This window comes from Pelodiscus sinensis, chromosome 17, assembly GCF_049634645.1.
Source record: "Pelodiscus sinensis isolate JC-2024 chromosome 17, ASM4963464v1, whole genome shotgun sequence".
NCBI classification, from domain to species: Eukaryota; Metazoa; Chordata; order Testudines; family Trionychidae; genus Pelodiscus; species Pelodiscus sinensis.
Genome location: NC_134727.1, coordinates 27,267,782 through 27,291,122, shown reverse-complemented (window position 1 = coordinate 27,291,122; position 23,341 = coordinate 27,267,782). Strand labels below are relative to the sequence as shown.

The 23,341-nt window shown below is 40.7% G+C and overlaps 1 protein-coding gene across 2 annotated transcripts in view; it reads left to right on the top strand.

Annotated features, from left to right (window-relative positions):
* FSTL4 (follistatin like 4) overlaps window positions 1-23,341 on the top strand; it is a 600,213-nt gene that overhangs the window by 23,419 nt on the left and 553,453 nt on the right. For both annotated transcript variants that reach the window (XM_075900372.1, XM_075900373.1), the window contains exon 2: window positions 2,250-2,385. In XM_075900372.1, the coding sequence (XP_075756487.1) occupies window positions 2,250-2,385 (136 nt within the window). The remainder of the gene's footprint in view (window positions 1-2,249; window positions 2,386-23,341) is intronic.

The following is a 23,341-nucleotide window of genomic DNA, read 5'->3' as shown; positions in this document are numbered from 1 at the left end:
GCCCTAGAGGTATGAGGGAACTTTCCGGTTGGGGATGAAGGGGTTCTAAAGCCAGCTCAGAGGCACATGGCTGGAGAGGTACATGCACTGTCAAAAGAACTACTACCACTTCATGGGGGAGCACAGTCCATGAGAGAGACTTTGCTGTAAGGAGGTCTTGGAATGGTTGTCTCACCTTCCTGGTTACTACTACATAGTGAAATAATGTGGGCCATGCCTTGGGAAATCTCCTCTGCCTGCTCCAGCAAGTAAAACTCTTTATTAGATAACTTGGTGCAGAAGCATGTCAAATTCACTTCATGTCAAAAACTCTCCTCCAGCAGCTAGATCCCTATGTTGATAGAGAGACCCAGTGAAACGACTAGGGGTCCACATAACGCAAGTCTAATTAGTTCTGGGTTTTCTTAAAGGAAAAATGCCACTACTAGTGTCAAATTCTGAATGTTTTCTAGGCTTTTCTTAAGGTACGTCTACACAGCAACATTATTTCGAAATAACGCTAGTTATTTTAAAATAAACTGCCTGCTGTATAGACGTGGACTAAGGTATTTTGAAATAATGTTGAAATACTGTCAAGCTGGAGGACTTTTTATTCTGACTCCTGTAACCCTCAGGCTGTGTCTAGACTAGCAAGTTTTTCTGCAAAATCATCTGATTTTGTGGAAAAACTTGCCAGCTGTCTACACTGGCCGCTTGAATTTCCGGAAGAGCACTGACGATCTCATGTAAGATCGTCAGTGTTTTTGCGGAAATACTGTGCTGCTCCCATTTGGGCAAAAGCCTTCTTGCGCAAATCATTTGCGCAAGAGGGCCAGTGTAAACAGCACAGAACTGTTTTCCGCAAAAAAGCCCCGATCGTGAAAACGGCGATCGGGGCTTTTTTGCGGAAAACAGCGTCTAGATTGGCCACGGACGCTTTTCCGCAAAAAGTGCTTTTGTGGAAAAGCATCCTGCCAATCTAGATGTGCTTTTCCGAAAATGCTTTTAATGGAAAACTTTTCCATTAAAAGCATTTTCAGAAAATCATGCCAGTGTAGATGTAGCCTCATTGTACAAGGAGTAAGGGAAGTTGGAGGAAGAGTGCTCTGTTTCGAAATAATTGCTGTGTGGATATTCCCAATTTCCATATAAGCTACTTCGAAATAAGCTACATAGATGAGGTAGCTCAATTTGCATAGCTTGTTTCGAGTGAAGCCCTGCTGTGTAGATGTACCATGACACTCTGTCCAAGAACTGTTCAGCTCAGTCCTGCTTAGTCCGTGATCTCTGCCCCCAGGTGGTATAGAAAATGTGTATCTGCAGAAGTCAGAGGTGCGTAGAAACAGTAGGAGGTAAAAAAAAGATATTTTATGTAGACGCGCTTGCAGTCAGCTGTCATGAAGCCATAGAGAGCTGAACTGAAAATAGACCTCAGTGGGATTTTTCAGAAGCACCTGAGACATAGGTGTTCATGTCCCATGAACTCTCAATGAGACACTTGCTTGATGGCCTAGATTTTTTTTAATGCATTTAGCCTTTGCTCCATTCAGCATTGCAACACCTAGCTGACTTAGGCCCTAAGCCCCATTGAATTTCACTTCAATATATGTTTAGGATTTAGACACTACATATCTCTAAAAATCTGAACCGAAGCTTTGTAATTCTACTCCTTTTTCACGGTTTTAAACTGTTATTCCACGGTTTTAAACTGTGTTCATGTAGAGGCTGTAATGAAATAGGCCTTACCTGTACACACAGGGACAGCTCCTGCCTCAAAGAATTCCTCTTCTGTGTAGGCAACTTGGAGGATCAAGGTCTGTGAAGATGAGCAACACATGGAGAAGGGATAAACACTCTTTTCCTTATCTCATCAGTTATGGTTGGATCATCATTCAATCCTCCACCATGTATATCTGTTCAAGGTAGCTCTAACGTCTACCTGTTGACCTTCTTTGATGCAGTCCATCCACCACTTCCTCCTCTTTTTCCTTGGGGTCACTTTCCTTCCACTCTCTTCTGCCATGCTATCTTTTCTAGGTGTCCTTCGTTCATCTTTACACCAAGCAATCATACAGCAAATTACTAAAATAAGAGGAAAAATGTACATAACTTGGTAACTGTACCCAAGTTATTATTCCATTACTTGTGGAACTATTTACAAGCAATGTTTATATGTATAGTTGCCATAAATTAGCCAAACTACTGAATCTGCAAGCTGTGTGAGGTTTTTTCACATGGTGGTTTGATAATTGTCATTTTGCTCTTAACAGACTTGATATAATGAAATCGAGAAGCTTTTGGTCACTTCTGGTATTGCTTGAAGTTATCCTGTCTGCCACCTGGGGGTGGATGGAATCAGATGGGACCAGGAGGCTCTCTGTGGACGCAGGGAGGTTGCAACAAAAGGTATTGTAAATCTGTCATACTTTATTAGTATATGCAGTAGTACTCAATGTTCCCAATTTGTAAGTGTCATACAAACATGGATGAAGACCTTATACCTGTCCTCAAAAAGTTTACATTCCAACTTCTCAATCCTCTAGCTGGTTCCATGTTGATGAAATTCTTTACCCATATGAAACCAGTGGCAGGGTTTGGGTCTAAAAATGTATTATAAGCAATAATAATAGTTAATATTTGGCCATTCTGCCTGGACATTCACCTGACGATCTAAAATTTTAGAAATTGATTTTCTAATTTTACAAAAGGCAACCCTAATCCACACTTGTTTTCAAGTGGCTTGAAAGGATTTCTGAAGGTATAATAGTTCATCACTGCTTACTATTACTAAGACTGAATACCATCAATGGAGTAACTTTATAGTGGGTTATTTCATCACAAGACATGACTTCATTCATTATGCTATAATTGCAATGTGCTCTTAAATCTACAAGCACGAGGCTTCTGGGACCTGTGCAAGTAACTGAATCGGTTTTCACTGATGAAGTTAAAATGTTGGATTTCTTTGCAATGATTAAACAGAGACCCTCTATAAACTCTGAATAGCATTCTGCATCAGTATTTCAAGATAAGGACACAATCTGACTATTTTTATCAGAGTTCTTGAAGTGAATTTGTTCATAATAAGTGTGTCAATATCTACTAAGCTGAGATATTAAACTTATTTTTAAATAGCGGCCCAGAACAAACTGCTGGGGACAAGAAGAGCATTACTGAACACTTAATTTTTAAAAAGGTGCAATAAGAATGATGAAACTTTTTTACTTCCTATTTATCATGAATTTGCAAACAAATTGTCTTATGGTTTCAAAATGAGTGACATTTAAAACTGGCAGACTCTTGAACAAGTTATTTAATGGCATATTTAATTGTTATATCACAGATGCTGGACAAATAGACAAATATTAGCCATTAAAAGTATATTTATGAAAGAACAGACACCAGGGAATTATCTTTTAGAATGTTGTTTTTCCTCTGTGTGAGCACACTCATCTCAATAAGATGGTTTACATGATGTGCTTTTCAAGATATAAGTACACTTGTTCACTGCTGGGGATCACTTCAAAAAATCAATTCTGACTGAGTTGGTGATGACACTGCAAAGGTTGGCACTCTGTCTCTAGTGCTCATAGGTGCTCTTTCCTAGATTAAAAAAATATATATATTCATTACTGCTCTGAGCTCTCCTGCCTACCACCTCTAATCTTACCATATATTTTTCTGCTTTCAAGCACTATACAAGATACCAGTGATTGTAATGTTAAATTAATTTTGCATGTGTGCTTTAAGCTCTGATCTCATGTCTTTTGTTTCAAATTGCTTTTGCTTTCTTCTTAAAGATAACTAATTGTATCTTGCATGCTTTTTCGGATTTAAAAATTGTTGTGCCGTTCTTCATGAAGTACATGCTTATTAGAATTTTGACTTTCTAAAAGAATGTTACTCCTTGGCATGAAATTCATTAATCAAATTATTTAGTATAATAGTTTTATATTAAAATACTTGAAAGGAGATTCATTCATTTGATCTTGCTCCAAAACCATAAAGTTATTACACCAATTACTTGATTTTGCTCGGGGTGAAAGAATCTGAGCTACTGATGTATTTGTTCAAAGATTTGTAAAGGATTTATAAGAAATGTGAATATTATTAAAATATTGAAATGTTTTTATGTACAAAGGCTGTAGTTGAAATGGCTTCAAGGGGTATAGTATTTATAAATGCAGATTAAATAAAGTAGCAGCACAGAAGGCTTGTTCAACAAGCAGTACTGTTTGTACAGTGAGGAGAATACCAAATGAAATTTGAAAACGAATTACGTGCAACTCCATTCCAGACAGATCTGCCTTTCTCTTAATTTCTTTCTTTCAAAATGAATGCATTTCACCCTTTAAGAAAGTACATCTTGCATATACCACTGATTATTACAATAAAAACTATTTAGGGAGTTCCTTTTGTCTCTTGGCTGTACTTACTTCTGTTTAACTTTTTGCTTTATTTATTTATTTATTTACTTTTTTTATTTGCTACCCTATAACATCAGCAAATTTACTGAAGTTTCAAAAAAAAATGAAAAAAATTGTTTCTCACAGGTCATGGATTAGAACCTGTGACAGTTGCTGTTAGGTTGTGGTTTGTTCAGCATAAATGTTTATTAATTATCAAACACAAATGGTTTCTGACTTATTACTGTAATTCTGTTTATGATTAGAATATCTTTGAATGATAAATGGCAAATTCCTAAGTTGCAACTAAGTAAAATTATGTTTCAATGCTAATTTTCTTAGATTAAGTGAAGGGCTATTTCACAGGTCAAATGATCTCAAGCATATTTTGAAATGGCCTTGTTTTTATAACCTTTAGAGAGTAAAGAACCTAATAAGAGTCACCCAGCTTTAGAAGTGTGTTCTGATTGACATAGGACCCAGTTTACTGAAACAAATGTATTGCTTAATATATGTTCAAATTCCTAAATCTATTTCTTGCTGGTCTGTAGTAGAACTCACTGTGCTTTTACTTTGCCTTTATAATGCAAAAGCAAGACTTGGGGCTATAGACTGCACCCTATATGTGCAATATATATCACCCTTATGTCTGAAATCTAAATCTATATACTACCATACAAGTGTGTCATTTCTTGAGGCTCAGCAATCCGCTCTCCTTTAAATGTATAGGACATTCTTGAGGAAATAATCTTATTTCTTTTCTGAGTAGTACTTTAATTAGAATAGCAACAATTTACTTGCATATTTATTGGCTCCAAGTTCCTATAGCTACATAAGGAATTAAAACTAACACCATAACTTACGTTAGAAATACATTATTATTTTTTAAGCATCGGCAAAGTGCTCAGCAATGTACATGATCCAGTGAGTCCCAATCCTTCAGAAGTTCACTCTTTAATACTCTAATTCTACAAAGCTCTTGCAAGATTCTGGATGCCCGCTGCTGCCACAGACTTCCATTGAAGTTAAGAGACTCCAGCTTCCTTGTATGGGATTAAAGGAGTCAACGTGAGTGGGACACAAGAGCAAAGCACATTGAGCCTCTCAGAGGATGTTTCTCTCTAAGAACCCTTATTAGGGACGTGATAGCATTTTACTGAGCAGCAGTGGCCTTTGTGGAGGAAGTAAGATTGGAAACCTTGCACAATAGACTTTGGAATCCTAGAACTCGGAGAAAATTCCCAATATCTTCTCTTTTACTGCATTAAAATAGGCAATCATTAAAAATCCACATCCACAAGAAAATTATTATAACTTGTTTCAGTCACAAGTAAGGCTATCCATAAAACAATTCTATTGCACACAAACTTTTGAGGTTTCATATTTTGTTTTCATTCCAATGTGGAGCAAAACCAAGACTTAATGTCTTATGGGGATATTTTTGCCATTTTTGATACCTTAGAACAGCAATTCCTGGTCCAAATTGGGCACAGATGGTGCCTGAACATGAGTTTCCCAACTTCATTGTGAGTGCTTGGGCCATTGGATATTCTGGTGTCTCTTATTTAGACCTGGAATTCCATCCAGACCTGAGAAATATTTTAATCAAAACAGGTATGTTTTCCCATGAAACATTTTTGGTTTTGGTGAAATGACCTTTTTTTGAGACAAAAGAATTGGTCACCTTTTTTTACCAGATCTAGTCACAAGGAAGCAACTGACAAACTCCATCTTGTTAACGGGATAGCACTATGCTTTGTTGCCTTGAATTATGTCAATATCACTAGCTTGGATGATCTTGCGACTTGTCCACCAACCTATTCTGAAATCTTACAAGAACAAGCATTTCCGGATACGATAATCAAACCAAACTGGAACAAGAAAATAGTCTTATTTTTTAAATCAAATCCAAGAACCAAAATCAGAAGGGGAGTTTTGGATCCAAGACTCCATTATAAGCCTGCCCAGAAATTCTAAAAAGGGTTTGGAAGCCAATGAGTCTACTTACTTGTATAACTCCCTGCAAGATCATCAACAATGCCTGTAATTTTATTTGAGCTGAAGTTAGTTTTTCCTAGTAGGTCAAAAACCCATCCCACCTTTCCTTTATTTTAAGAAAAAAAGGAAGATGTAGGTCTTATTTAGCATTAATTAAGATGTTGCTTGAAGAGAGGAGTTAAGTAAAAGGCAGGTTTCATACTAGTAGTTATAAAGCTTATGACTACTCATACTCATTGCTAATGTGGTATGAAAAGGTGTGGGGGATTTTCGTGTTTGTTGTCTGTTTGTTTGTTTGTTTGTTTGTTTGTTTGTTGCTATATTCCTTAAAGTAAGGGCCACATATCTTCCCTCTGATCCATGATGTTGATGAGAATAGCATTGCATCTCCTTACTGGATATTCTACATGCAGAACTGCCATCTGCTAATGGGAGTTCCTCAAACAAAAGATCATGCACCACTGCAGATCAAATGGAAATGCTGCATTATGTCTTGTGGTACATTTCTGGCAAATAGCCATGGGTAATATTGTCATCCTTTGTCAACGGGAAAAAAGGGAAATATTACTTTTACCAGGTTCCAGTATTGCTTGTGGCTTTTTGTTGAATGGATGAAGGAAATATTTAAATGCCATTGATTGCTCATAATGTCTAGTGATTACTATGGAAGAGTTATTGACAGGACTACTGGGTTCTGTTCTTGACTCTCACTGAACATCTGTGTGACCTTGGAAGTCAGTTAATCTTTTTGGCACATCTGTAAAATGCAAAGTATTTAGAGCTGCCACTACATGCAAATAATGACATGCTGTTGGTAAGCATGAATAATCCCTACGGTGAAATTTGCCCCAGTGCAGAGGACTCGTAATACACTCCACACCATTTATTATGCTTATGAAGATGTGTGTGTGTTTTCCTTCCATCCCTCCCTCCTCAGTGCCAGATTATGATACTATTGTTCATACTGAGGAGTTCCTTATGATTTGACTGAAATGCACCAGTTTATCTGAAATGAGATGCTACTAAATCTGAATGAGGGATCAGAGAGTAGCCATAACTGGGTTAAAAGCTATAAATAAAAGGACGTGGCAATCTATCATGTAAGGAATCCAACTTCCTTGATCACTTGTGCTGATGGCTTTTATGTTTGCATCACCTTGTTCCCTGGATACGGTCTCTAGCTATGTAAATAAATGGATAACTGACATTCATAGCAATGTTGCTATTTAAACTGTTTCATAAAGAAAATGTTAAATGTTTCATACTCCTAAATGTAACAAATGCCATATATCTTAAATGATGCCATGATGTTTCCCTTTGTTGGCATTTCACAGGTGTTAGCTAACCAAAGCATCAACCATTTGCCTTACATATTACTTACTATATACAGGGCATCTGAATCACTTAACATTTCAGAAGGCAACAAATGACACATTAGCCTTCATTGCAACCATAGTTAGACATGCCTACCAGACTTCAGGGACACAAATAGGCAGAGTGAAGTGTCTATCTGGACATTGCACTCATAATGATTTTTTGCCTCTCCCAATGTCTAGACATCTTGATTGGGTCAGAGATCTCAAATTATCTATAGGGTCTAAATGTCATTAGTGCTTGCATCTCAGATGGAGATTCTAGCTTTCTATTTTAAACCTCATGTGCGCCAATTTTGCTTTGGATTTCGAAACAGTAGAAGGATATTACAATGAATATTAAAGGCATCACACTGTTATGGCTCAGTGTAATACACCTCTGTGTGGAGGGCCAAAAGTAAGATGGGTAATTTACCCAAGGAGGAACTGAAGATGGTGCATAAACCTATGCTGGCTCTCTTAAAGATTAAATTAACCTACATACATACTATTTTTATACTATTAAAAAGAGAAAAAATACTACATATGAATTGATGAAAAAAAAGAACTCTTCATGTAAATATTAATCTTTGACTAAGTAGCTCCCATTGTGTGTGTGGGGGGGGAGGGGGCGTTAAACAAGATGTGAGGTTTTTTTTCACAAACATATAAAACCCAGCCAAGCAACTCCAAACCCAAACAATAGACATTAGGGCTGTGTCTAGACTACACCTCTCTGTCGACAGAGAGATGTAGATTAGGCATGTCAAAATTGCTAATAAAGCAGAGATTTAAATATCCCACACTTCATTAGCATAAACATGGCCACCGCTTTTTTCGAAACGGAGTTTTAAAAAAAAAAAACAAAAAAACCAGCAGTCTAGATGGGGATCTTTCAAAAAATAAACCCTTTTTCGAAAGATCCTGTAAAAAAGCGATGGCTATGTTTATGCTAATGAAGCACGGGATATTTAAATCCCTGCTGCATTAGCAATTTCGATGTTGACAGATGTAGATTAGACAGAGAGGTGTAGTCTAGATGTACCCTAGGGTTTTAAATATTTAAAATTTTATCCTCCGTAGCTAGAAGATGGTCTCTTCTAGTCACGTGCACTGGTTCAAAATACAAAACAGTAACAATTGCATTTTTTTGGATATTAATCCTAAAACTCTGGCTTTAATGAATTAGAGGAATTTGTTGCCAGTGAGTTGTATATTGATATCATTAGTAGACATCAGTGTGTGTCTGCAAAAAAGTGGCAACGACATTCTGAATGTCAGTTAATTACAATTAACACTTATGATCTTGTCATTACTTATTTCAGGGCTCAAATTCAAAAAGCCAAGTCCAAGTGAAAGCCATTTGCTGAAGGTTTATATTGGATTCTATTGACTAAAGCTATCCTGACCAATACTAACTATGTCACCACCATCCTTGTGTGGCATAGTCATGCGAAGCTGGTAATTGTACATGAAATCCAGTATAGTACCAGCCTGTGTGATGTGATTACACTTTTTTTTTGTCTTCTTGCAGTGCCTGATTTTTTGCAAGGTGACTTAGCACCCAGTGCATTTCACTGTGGCTCCAGAGTCTCTTTATAAAGAAAGGGAGATGCTCAAAGTGTTCTCTGAAGGATCTATGATCCTACAACTTCCACACAGGGGATCCCAAACAGTTCAAATTTCATAACCTTCAACTCATGCTGCAAAAGCTATCTAATTGATAGTGGTTTTGGAGAGGGGTGAGGGTGTGTTCCTAAAATGACACTGGGAGAAAGCAGTTGGCAGGCTTGGTTGAGTTGCCTTTCTTGTCTGAATATTTCTAAAGCTGCTAGGGTAGTATTACATTGTAACGGTCAGCATCTAGAGCCTTGAGATCATAATCTGTCCCAGTAGATTTACAGAGGTGCTGAAGGGCGGCCTGCTATCACAATGCTTGTTCACCCATATACTGTCGGTGTTGACGTCAGGGGGTACTGAAGACCCATTTGCCACAGGTTGGGCACCCAAAAAGTGAGGTGCAAAAAACTTAGTAGACACTTAGAAAATGTTGAATTCTCTCTCTGCCTCAGACTGGTTATCTACGAAATAGGAAGCACTCTTCCTGCCTCTCAGAAGATTTGAGTAAATCAAGCCACACCTCTTAGATACTTTGAGGTCAAGGAATAGAAATGCTGAATAATCTATGAAAACTTGTGAAAATGTAGGCCAAAGTGGATGGAACTCATGTCTTTTGAATCTTGGTCAAGTAACATCACCAGAATAATTTTGTTTGGTTTGCTTTGGCCCTGAGATGTACTTAAAGCTAATATAGAGCTGACCTATCCAGACTTCAATGTGCGTGGGAGAGGGAAAAGAGTTTGTTTGTGAGACTTCTGAAACTGCATCTTCTGTAACGTACAAATCCAGAACCAAGAAAAAAATCAAGGAGAGGAAGGCCTTGTAAATTATCTAGAATAACAGAGGTGAAGTTTGAACTCACCTGGTCAGATGCGTGAGGGTTCAGATGGTTGGGTTCTTACGTTAACCAAATGGAAAAAAATAAAGCCAGCAGAAAAGTTCATGTGCTTTTTCAATAATGTTTGGCCTGGTCTTAGATGCTAAAAATGTACAACTAGTCTCCTAACTAATCTGGTCTTAATTAGTTCAAAAAATAATATATAGGGTGGGCCTTCCTGATCCAGGACCTGACCCTGTGGCTAATCCTCTCTATACCTGGACTCTGTGGTCCAGGAACATCTATGGACCAGAAAGACCCAGTTAAGGGAGGTACAACCTGTATTTCTAGACTCCTATAAAAGGAGCTTTGCTTACAAGAGTTTTAACTATCGAGGTCTAAACCTCTAATATACACAGCAACTTATATTTCCGCTGAACTAGTTAGCGCATTCTAAAAAAAAAACCTTGCTTTGTTTTATACAGTTTTAGAATATGCCAGCTAAAGTCCTTTTTATATCACACAAAGGAAAGCCTCGACTGAGCAGACTTTTTTTTTTTTTAACCAAAAAATGTTGTATGGTTTTTTTTGTTTCGTTTTTGTTTTCAGGAAACTGTCACACTCAATTGCTTTTTATTATTATTTTAATAGGAAGGTTCAAGACTAAATTGAAATATTTGAGGTTTTTTTTCTTCCCCCTTGTTCTTCTGATTTTGCACTTTGATTTGGTTTCCTCCATCTCCTGTTCCTCCTCACCCCCCGCTAAAGAAAACAGATAAAATTCAGTTTGATACTAAAATTGTAATCTCATTGTGTCACCACATTTGTTTCAGAATGTTTTAATTTGAATGTTGTATTTTGAAATTCTAGATTGGTGAAGAAGAAGGAACCAGATTTTATGGCTACCTCTACTTCACAGGACTGAGAAACTCTTTTTCAGAGGACACAAGAGTGGGGGAGGGAGGAAATGATCCTAGAGTAGAAGCCTGAGGAACAGTTAAGTTCTGAATGGAACAAAAAGTTTGCATACTGTACCCTGAGTGTGTAAGTGTGCATACAAGGTTTGTACAGTAGCATGGGGTTACTTTTCATTCCAAATTTGTATCTTCATCCCTTGGGTTCATTTTTATGTTTTATTTCTTCCTTTCGAGTCTCAAGAATATACAACTGAATTTACATTGGAATGCTTTTGAATGCATTCACCTGCATTCTCTCATCTTAAACTTCATTTCTGGATACATTAGCAGTAGCTCAGAATATTTCCAGCCCCCAAAAGGAGGTAATATGATCTTTCTCAGCTCTCCATAATGAGCTTTCTGGGTACTTCAAAGCAGAAACAAAAAAGTCTGAAGATGCATTGATAAAGGCTTTTCTGCATTGTTCAGCACATAAGTTTAAAGTAGGACTGGCACAATGTATCATTTTTATAGGCAGCAGTAGACCTAATAACTTGGCATTTACATTAAGAATTAATATCAGTAATGCATTCTCTGTTATGCCTGTGTTGTGCTCTTTTTGGTTGCAGGTTACTTAATGAAGACCTTTAGCAAAGCAATGAGAGAATCCGACTTGCTTTTAAACAAAATGGACCAGATTTCTCTTTCACTCTACTACTCATTCAGCATTAATTGGGAATAATTAAGCCTAATGTTTCTGCTGAGGCAGTTAGGCTTTAGGGTTTTTTTACTCTGGTCCTGGCTTTTTCATACTGCTATGTCCAATAAATGGCACCTGCACTCGCGCTACATAATCCTAATAATGAAAACAATTATGTTGCACTAATTATTTGAGGATGGCAAGCAAGCTTCTGTTCTCAATTTAGCTCAAGTCTAAACTATCTGATCTGCAGACATAGTCTAGACTCATTGAGCTGAATTGAGCACAGGTATTAGTTAGTATCTACCTATAGATATACAAATACAATCTATAGATATACATCTATAGGTGTTTGGGTTTGAGGGAGGAAGGGCACAATTCATAGACCTAGATATACTAGTACAGTCTCCAGAGCTTTCATAGGCATACTAGTACAGTCTCCAGAGCTTTCATAGGCCTGGTCTACACTAGACCAGAAAATTTGGTTTAAGGTACACAACTCCAGCTATGCAAAATGTGTGGCTAATCAGCTTACCATAAGCCGAGCCTCGGTGGCATCACATTATGGGAAGCTATTGACTTCCCTTACTCCTCACAAGAGGAGGAGTACTGGATGCTGGTGGGAGCTGCCCTCAATGTTTATACTAGATCCCCTAAATCGAATGCCAGAAGATCGACCTCTGGAGCATTGATTTTCTGGTGAGAGTAGACATGCCCATAGGGATAGAAGGGCAGAAAATGCAAATATTTAATTGCTTCAAAAAGACAGTTGTTTCATCTTCCTATTAAAGTCAATGGATATGGGCAAAGGCTACAGTTAAGTCAATGGGATACTTACTCAGTTGGTGCACAGAAGGTATTCTGGTGAATCTAAAACCAAGTTGTAATGTTTGTGCTTGCCTTGTTTCTATTTATTGTTGTAATACAGGCATAATGTTGCAATGCATGATAGATGTTCTGTCCATATGGGATGTTGCAATATTCAGACCACGAGCAGGGCTCTCACATTTTTGTGACAACAATTTGGACAACCAACCGAATATAGGAACATGTCTGCACTGCAGTGCAGACGGGACTGTTTGGATTCTAATGACCCTGAACATTGGGATATTAATGCTCTAACTCAGGGCTGGACAGTAAGATGGCAATGGTTCACCAGGGTTAGGTTAGTGGGCCACTGCCCCTTTATTTCCCTGTGCTTTCACAGGTACAGGTGTTTGCAACTCCTGTTGTAGGTTGCTGTTCCTGGCAAATGGGAGCTGTGGGAAGCAGTGCAGATTGGGACACTACTTCCCACAGCTCCCATTGGCTAGGAATGGCAATCCATGGCCAATGGGAGCTGCAAGTGCCGTACCTGCAGAAGCACAGTGGCAGTGGTGAACCGCAGTCTGCCTGTGGGCCAGTTTTTGCCCACCCATACCCTGACTAAAATAGCTGGCTTTTGGATGCTTTCCTCCTGGGTAAAGAAGCCGGAGAGGTTTCTTAGTTGCTCTTACTATATGCTGAGTTTCAACACAAATTCCTCACATTGGCAGGAATCAGATGTTAAGTTCCAGTCATTTCACACTCAAGTGCTGTGCAAAATCACACCCAGGTTGGAAAATTCAGGTTGATTCATATAGGAGAGTTTAAAATCAGACGAAATCTATGTTGAAAATAAAATTCCCTTCACTTATCTAGTTCAGGCAGTTATGTGATGGATAGGTATACTTTTTTGATATACCTGTTGATAAACCACTTAACGTAAGCAGGTAAAATTGTGCCTGTTTATTTCTGAAATGTAAAATCTGTGTGTGTGTTCATAGCATCTTTATAGAAATGTGTGATGGAGATGTGGAAATCTTAATTAGTGTTTCAAGATTTTTGTATCTGTAGGAAGAATACAGATATCTGAATGCAAGCTTCTAGTGAGCTTTCTTATGATGGGGTAGGGATTTATTGAGCTATACCTGTGGCTATTATCTGAATTCTAGAAACTGTCGTGAGAAATCAGATGCAACAGTCATTTCAATTAGATACCGTTTGGTGAACAGATGACACTATTGGATATGAGTCATCAGAGCTTCTCTGAACATTTTATACCGGAAAGGACACATTTTAAATTGCCAACTTCTATGCTGAAACTCAGCTTCCTCAAACAATAATGAACGTTTGGTTTTTTTTTTAATCATAGCTCAGAAAATAGCGAGGGAATGTTTTGTGCTCCATTAGAATAATAGAATCATAGAATATTAGGACTGAAAGGGACCTCGAGAGGTCATTGAGTCCAGGCCCCTGCCCTCAAGGCAGGACCAAATACGGTCTAGACTATCCCTGATAGACATTTATCTAACCTACTCTTAAATATCTCCACAGATGGAGATTCCACAACCTCCCTGGGCAATTTATTCCAGTGTTTGACTAACCTGACAGTTAGGAACTTTTTCCTAATGTCCAACCTAAACCTCCCTTGCTGCAGTTTAAGCCCATTGCTGCTTGCTCTATCCTCAGAGGCCAAGATGAACAAGTTTTCTCCCTCCTCCTTATAACACCCTTTTAGATATCTGAAAACTGCTATCATGTCCTCCCTCAGTCTTCTCTTTTCTAAACTAAACAAGCCCAATTCCTTCAGTCTTCCCTCATAGGTCATGTTCTCTAGACCTTTAATCATTCTCATTGCTCTTCTCTGGACCATCTCCAGTTTCTCCACATCTTTCTTGAAATGCGGTGCCCAGAAGTGAACACAATACTCCAATTGAGGCCTAACCAGTGCAGAGTAGAGTGGAAGAATGACTTCTCGTGTCTTGCTCACAACACACCTGTTAATGCATCCCAGAATCATGTTTGCTTTCTTTGCAACAGCATCACACTGCTGACTCATATTCAACTTGTGGTCCGCTATAACCCCTAGATCCCTTTCTGCCATACTCCTTCCCAGACTGTTGCTTCCCATTCTGTATGTATGAAACTGATTGTTCCTTCCTAAGTGGAGGATCTTTTATGAAATACGAGTTGAACTTCTCTAGTCCAGCACCCTCAGGACTTGACCAGAGCTGAACCAGAGATATTGCCCAACCACAGGAGGTCAATATTGTCTAGAAGAATTACTCTGAGAAGACATTTAGGCATAAATTAGAGCTAAACACTGGGAGCCAAACTTTATTGGACTGCAGGAAACTTGACCACACTTATACTTGACCTCTATACTGCTTTGCAGAAAATCCAGGCAACATTATTCCTCCTGTAGATCTCCCTAGCATTTATCTATCCTTACACCATTCCCCTCCTAGTGCACCCATACAAGATCCAATCTTATTGTCCTGTGACTTAAGAAGTTTGGAAATGCAACTTCTCTCCATGTCATCCTTTCTTTCGATGGAGCTATGCCTGCAGCAAATATGGCCATTATATAGTGCATGGCTTGTAGTACAACAGGGACAACATAGGAGACCGGCCTCAGCCGCTGTGGTTCCAAACCCCTAAATTAAGCAGCCTACCCCAAGAGGTGTCTATGTTCAGTTTTTAGAATTTTTTTAAGATCTTCCTAGCTGTACAATGAATGGAAGAGCTGACTGCTTTATTATGTGCTAATTAACAACAAAGTAGTCCGAGATGGCACCAATGCTGAATTTATCCCTTGTGGATCCTGTACTGAAGTGTGTAAGGAAGAGATTATGCCTGCTCTATAGCTCAAAAAGCTTATCTCTCTCACCTGCAGAAACTGGTCCAATAAAAGATATTACTTCACCCACCTTGTCCTGTGGGACCCTAATGGAAAACAGTATACATTTCTCAATAGGTTATTGCAGTGTGCAAAAGCTTATAGGAGTAATAGTGTTGTTTGCTTTTGTCTCTGTAGCAGAATTATTGCTGTCAGCAGGAATGTTTATAGCACTGAGAAAAGTGCCTATTAGTATAATGCTCCTGAATAGCAACAGGTGGTTCTGACACATTATTTCAATGGGCTCACATCAAGACAGTGGCAGTTCTAAAAACACAAATGCCATCCAAGAAAATCTCAATGAAAAAACCAACCCGCCCACCCTGCTGCGGTTCCATATGCAAGGAAAGCAGGTTTTCATTGTAAACAAGTACTTTAAAATAAACTTTAAAATGGGCAAAGGTGAGAGGAGGAATACATCCAGCCACGGTTTCAGAAATGGCCACTGATTTGTTTTGGGATGCCTCCATTTTTGGCCATCACATGGCAGAAATCTGCAATCAGTTTTCAGAGCTTCAGAGTTTCTGCAAATCCCAGTGGGTTTTGTATGGCCTTAGCATTAAACCTTACAGTCTAACTAGAAAAAGTACATGAGGCTGCGAGACCATGAAACCTGGCTGCCAGCTTTTCCCCAGCTCAGCCCAGAGTATGAAGTGTTCCCCAACCTCCTGCTTTGCTCTGGGACTGTGAGGCAGGGGTGTCACATTACTGGATTTTAAGGGGATCAGACAGGTCATTGCTGCACCTGTGGGGGGAAGTTTGCCCCAAAAGTTGGTACAAAGAGGGCCATGTGAGGTGTCGAATGAGAGCTTATGTTCTACTGATTCTGTATATGCTATTCATGTACTTGTAGCTATATGTGTGTGGAATTATAAATACGTGCTCTGTGTTTGATGCTGGACAATTCTCTGTCAGGCAGAGCAATGGGCAAAGAATGTTCAGCCAGTTACTGTGCTAATTAGCATGGCTCCAGGGACAATGAATCTCTAGGTGCCAATACACACCTCAGGAATGTGTCTGGAAATCTGATACCTGCAAACCAGCCAGGGCATAATGGCCGCAAGCATGTGAAACAAGGATAGATCCCTGAACCATGTGACCTAATCTGGCCAGGAAGATGCCAGGAGAGGTATGTAAGTGCCTGTCAGCCGATGGTTAGGGCAGTGCGTGGTGTGTGTGTGTGTGTGTGTGTTATACACCCGAGTCTTTAACTGCTAGGACCGGGGTCCCTTCGCAGCAGGCAGCCTATGGAAGGCTGGCGGGTGCCCCAAAGTTTACAGGAGAGCTTATTACACCTGAGACTTTAACTGCTAGGACACACAGTCTCTTCACAGTGGGCAGCCTAGGGAAGGCTGACAAGTGCCCCACGGATCTGTCCCCTGGAGGTGACACGATCCAAATGCCCAGCTCTCACTGCGTCTGCCTCTGTGACTGGCTGGAGTTCTTTTAATTGTGTCTGGTTCTGTTACAGCAACAGGAGGAGTCAGGTTAAAGCTTAAACAGTTACAGGTTTATTAAAGAGACTTATAAAGCATGTGGTTACAGTGGCTATTGTTCTACTTCTTAACTACTAGCAAATCCAGATCTTAAAAAAATGGCTACAAAGGAAAAAGGAAGATAGAAAGTAACGGTACCAAGTGACAACTTAATCTTTAAAGAGCTCTAGTTTCATGCATACGCTAAGTCAAAGGACACATATGGGTACAATTTTTACCCCCTTCTGCATCTCTCGATTCCAGCGTGTCAGGCCAGGATCAGTCTCTCAATTCCTCGGAAAGACGAATACGAGGTGGGTGTCCCCGTGGAACCTCGGAAGGCAATTACCTAACCTGACCAGCAGGTAGATGGTAGATTGACACTCCGAGTGAGTGTGCTGCTGGACCCATCTTTATACCCATGGGGTAATTCATTCTCTGTCTTACCTATGATGCCAAATGGTGCTGGTTCGTCTTTGTGACGCCAGCTCTTACAAGGGAGTTGTGAACTTAATTTACACTTGTAAGAGAGAGAATTAAATTGGGAGTACTGGACATTCTTCGCTCAACGGGAGATTCCCTCCCCCTCCCCCCCATCCGAGGACGGCTGTGTGTTCATATTAATATAGGTGCCAGCCAAGGCAGTTCTCTCAGCCTCGAGGTCAGCAGTTGGCGTATCTCTGTTTACAGCCATCCAGGGTCACAGCAGCCAGCATATCTGGGCCTTCTGTCAAGGCATCAAAGACTATGCTGATTGTATTGCTCTCTATGCCCTGTATGCTCCAGGCACCTCAAAGGGGCAAGCAAGATAGATGTTGCGGGGGATGGGGGTTCCTGTCTGGCTACAGTGCCATGTGACAATCTCCATCTGTTCCTGAGTTCAACTCCTGATCCCAGAGGCAGCCTTGCAGGGAACAACAAGTCGGGAAGAACCGTGGACCCATCCTGACATAGGATGTACATCTGAGACTTTTAAGATGGCAGTTTATAACATCCCTGCTAAGAGCCTGTACTGAGAACTGGGTGACTTGATGCATGTAATGTATTTTCTTTAACAACCTTACACTCATGCTTTTCTTTCTTTCTTTTAGTAATACATCTTTAGATTTTAGATTCTAAAGGATTGGCTCAGTGTGATCTTGTGGGTAAGATCCAGAGTGTAAATTGACATGGGAACTGTGGCTGGTTTGTTTGGGACCAGAAGAACCCATTTGGGGTAGGTGAGATTGAGTTCTAAAACCCTTCATCTGTGTGTTAGGCCCGGGGCTGATTGGGACACAGGAAGAGCTGGAGTGTCAGAGGGGTTTTGCTTGTGAGATTTCTGGCTGGCCAAATTAGCAGCTGAAGCGCTCAGTGTGACTGGTTTGTGGCCTATTTGGGAAGATCCCTGGTCTAGGGCTGTAAAGAGCCCTGAGTTTGAGCAATTTGCCCTGAGCAGACGCCCTCAGCCATGCCCAGACCTGGCCTGGTCTGTCACGGATATTCAGGCCACCCTCCTGCCTGTGCTCTCTGGGCCCAGCTCCCTGGGATAGAGGAGGCCAGCCCGGGGGGGATCAGGAGGGGCCCATACATCCTGGCTGCTGGTTTCACTCCAGGTTCAGCCTGGGGGCACAGGACACTGTGCAGGCTGCCTGCTGGTACTCCCTGAATCTGGTCCAAGGATGTCGGGCCTATTCAGTGGCCGGCAATTGCCCTCCAGAGCAGGCTGGGGTGTCGGGTGTCAGGTGCTTCTGGCCGATGGTCATTCCGTAGTATAACTGTTCACTTCTCCCTTTCCATTTTATGAGAAACGATTGAATTTCAAGTGCATTCCGTTATCCTGGCACAACCAAACCATGAACTTGCTTGAAGTTAGGATAAGAGGAAGTTGCATACCAAGTTTCCTAGCTCTCATCATTTAGGAGTAGTTCTTGAACAAACCAACTCATGGATGGACACAGAGAGATGCACACTTCTAAAATTTATAGGTAGATATTGTTCACTGCATGCACAAGTAAACCACTGTCCCACAAAAGTTTAATAAAGAGAAATGCAAAGTGCTCCACTTAGGAAGGAACAATCAGTTCCATACATACAAGATGGGAAGCGACTGTCTAGGAAGGAGCATGGTGGAAAGGGATCTAGGGGTCATAGTGGACCACAAGTTGAATATGAGTCAACAGTGTGATACTGTTGCAAAAAAAAGCAAATATGATTCTAGGTTGTATCAACAGGTGTGTTGTAAGCAAAACTTGTGAAGTCATTCTGCCGCTCTACTCTGCACTAGTTAGGCCTCAGCTGGAGTACTGTGTCCAGTTCTGGGCGCCACATTTCAAGAAAGATGTGGAGAAATTGGAAAGGGTACAGAGAAGAGCTACAAGAATGATTAAAGGTCTAGAGAACATGACCTATGAAGCCAGGCTTCATGAACTGGGCTTGTTTAGTTTGGAAAAAAGAAGATTAAGGGGGGACATGATAACGGTTTTCAAATATCTTAAAGGGTGTCACAAGGAGGAAGGAGAAAATTTGTTCCTCTTGGTTTCTGAGGACATGACAAGGAGTAATGGGCTTAAAGTACAGCAAGGGAGGTTTAGATTGGACATTAGGAAAAAATTCCTAACTGTCAGGGTGGTCAAATATTGGAATAAATTGCTAAGGGAGGTGGTGGAATCTCCCTCTCTGGAGATATTTAAGAACAGGTTAGATAGACATCTGTCAGGGATGGTGTAGACGGTGCTTGGTCCTGCCTTGAGGGTGGGGGGCTGGACTCGATGACCTCTCGAGGTCCCTTCCAGTCCTATGATTCTATGAAAAACAAATGAATAAGCAAAAAACCTCAGTGGTAAGAACTCAAATTTAAAACAGCAATGAAGACAATTTAATTTGGGTTAGGTTTCACTTGAACTACTAAGTCAAAATCCAGGATGCCTCTTCTTTTACTTCCTTTTTAAGCTCTTCCCCTCCCCAATGTAAATATACCCTTAGGGTGAAGTCCTGGCCCTATTGACTTCTCTGGTGCCAGGATTTCATGCTAATTACTTGACTCTAGAATCCAATCCATTAACTTGTGACTCTTGAGCCAAATCCATTAACTACTCTTTGAAAGCAACTCTGACCCTATCATTGTAAAAACAGAAGTACGTTAGATTGATCTGTAATTCTCAACTAATGCACTGCATTGCTCCCACTGACTATTACCTTTGCTATCAGGGTTGCATGATTTGGGGACTTAGCAAAACTACTATTGCAAAGTGCCATAATTGAAATGTATTACTTTGCAAGTGATTCCCTAACGTAATTGCTTCTTATAACATTAAAAATGTGATTCTGAAATACCAATCCCTAACTTGTCTTTCAAGTCTTACTCCAAGCTATGTAGCAAGTTCTGTAGTGTTGCAAGCATTCTAATTAAAGTAAGTGGAAGTGTTAATGCTCTCAGTACAGCAAAAGAACTTTGAGGCTTGGCAAGTGCAACAATATGAAGATATTTACTTGTGTGTAATGTACTTTTGTTAGATATATAGTAGATTAAACACACATATTTGAGAGTCTTTGTGCATCTATTGGTGTGTCCGTCTGTGAGTCTGTTCAAGAACTCCTACTAAACAATAAGAGCTAGGACCTCCACATTTGGTATGCTGCTTTCTCTTATTCTACCTTAAAGCCGGGTCAGGGCTTGGTTGTGTCAGGACAATGGGATGTGCATGGAACACAGTTGTTTCTCATCTTATAGAAAGGAAAGGCTGTGATAGCAGGGACAGTTATACTAGAGAATGACCACAGGGGGCAGCAAGCAAGCACTCCTCCCTGCTGCCCCAACAGCCCTGAGGAGCAGTGCCAGCACAGCTCCTGACACGCCGAGCCATCCCTGGGAAGTGGCTGGGTTGTGGGGACCCCATCGACTGGCCCCACCCCCTGCTCTGTGCCTCCCCTGCCCTGACTCCTGTGCCCCATTCCCCCCTATCCTGAGCACCCCTACATCCTCCTGCCCTTACTCATTCACCTCAGCTCCCTGCCCTGAGCCTGTCCGCATTGCCAAGTCTTTGCTATGAGTCCTGTGTTCCCAAACACACCCTCAGCCCCCTGCCCTAAAGGACCCAAGAAAGGTAGTATTCAAAATAATACAGTAACCTTCCGCATAACCTAGAGTGGCTACCACTTACAGCAGGGGGCCAACAGATTTGCTGAACCCCTGGGTAAGGTGGGGGTTGGAGGACATCTCCGAGCTTCCAGAAGGGGCAGAGCTGGGAGTAGTCAGCCCTCAGCATTGCCCAGAGCATGCGCTGCAACTTCCCTGCCCTGGGCAGTCCTCAGAGCTACCTGGACCATGCCACATGGGCCTCTGGTGGTGATTTAAAGGGCCCAGGCCTCCCATCACCACCACAAAGTCCGAGACCCTTTTGAATCACTGGGCTCTGGCGCAACTGCTCACCTTGCTCTCCCCCCGCTTCCAGTGGCAGGCCTGTCTTACATTAATTTGCCTGGGTAAGATGATATTGTAGGTGTGGAAGACCTGGAACCTTCAGGAAGACATTGTTTAATAACAGCACCCTCAAAAACCTATTCCAAGATAACAAGCAAGCTGATAATTAATCTGGAACTATTCCAGTTGGAGTAGGTTTAATTTGATTTATATCTACTGGTCAAATACTACAGCAAAGTTTCATAATAAACATCTTGGGCCAAGATATACTACAGTCTGGCAATATAGAAAGTCTGCAACTAGGTGTCCCCATGTCTTTTGGTATGCAGTGGTAAAAGTGTGACTCAGCTGTATGCTAGGCTGCAGCCCTCTGTGAAGTTGATTGGTCTGACTGTCCCACCCCACGCAGTTACAATGATGTAAATCATTCATGTTACTAGGATTTTGTTAGTGTAAGTGGAAAAGAATCTGTGTGTCTCTGTGTGCAATAAAGTTCACCTATTAATTATTGTGTCTAAAGATGTTCAGTGCCTGTGCGGGTAAAGGTCTGCCGAGATTGTCATAGGGCACTGGTTCCAACCTTTTGGGGCTGCTGTGCACCCGGGGGGGTCCCGCGCGTGGTCCGAGGCCCGGGGTGCAAGAATGGCTTGGGCTGGCCGTGGTCACTCGGCAGGTTCACATAAATGCACCAGTGGGCGCCATTGCGCCCGTGGGTACAGCACTGGGGACCACTGTCATAGGGTCTTCATTAGAAACTTCTGGCAGAGGGGCATTAGACATTGCATTCACGGCAATCCCATACACTTCTAGCAAAGACAATAAAGTCAACATGCACCTGCAAACGTCTCTTAAGGACCATGCCACTTCATGTAACTTGCAACACATTCCTACAATCTTGATTACTGATGAGATGCAATGACAACTCAGGGCTCTAGAAAAGAGGTGAGCACATGAAGCAGTCAAAGGTTTACAGGGGAAGGTGTCATTAGGCTACAAAGAAACCAGAGATCAATTTGCTATTCAGTTTCCTCATTATTAATCTTTTCAACATATTGCAGTTGGGAGAAATTATCACATTAGAGGTCATGGTTAAAGTTGCAGATCACTCTTAGATGAAGCTCTGGAAGAGAATTCTAGCTTGCAGTCACTCTAAGCATTTGACCCAGAACAAAATGGCACCAAAATGGAGGAATTTGGGAAAAGAAGGGTGAAGAAACCGAATTGTGTTGCATAGTTATACCTATTAAAAGACTGAATTAAATGATTAGCCCACAGAAATTCCAGTTGTATTAATTAGAAGAAAACACCCCTGTTTTCTAGCCTAACAAACCAGAAGCCAGGAACTTGCCTTTCTTGATTCTAAGCATAATTGTGAGTATTTAATTACTAACCTTACAATGCAGTCACTCATATCTTTAAACTGGACTCCAAGAAATTACATGTAGATATGTTAATTTAATACAAATGTAAAATCCTGAGACTGTGTGTGGGGGAGGGGAGAGAAAAAGAGAACAATTACAGTAATAAAAATCAGGAAGTGGAATTTTCGTTTTCCTAACTACAGCTGATTATTGTGCATTTCCAATAGTATTCTTATGCTTCATTCATTAAATATGAAGCTTGCTCTCATTTATGACAATAACAGCTACTACTTTGGGTGCACACTAGGGCTACGTCTAGACTTGCATGATTTTCCGCAAATGTTTTTAACGGAAAAGTTTTCCGTTAAAAGCATTTGCAGAAAAGAGCATCTACATTGGCACGGATGCTTTTCCGCAAAAGCATCCGTGGCCAATCTAGACACCCTTTTGCACAAAAAAGCCCCGATCGCCAAATCTGAGCTGTCTACACTGGCCCTTTTGCACAAAACCTTTTGCACAAAAGGACTTTTGCCCGAACGGGAGCAGCATAGTATTTCCGCAAGAAGCACTAATTTCTTACATGAGATCGTCAGTGTTCTTGCGGAAATTCAAGTGGCCAACGTAAACAGCTGGCA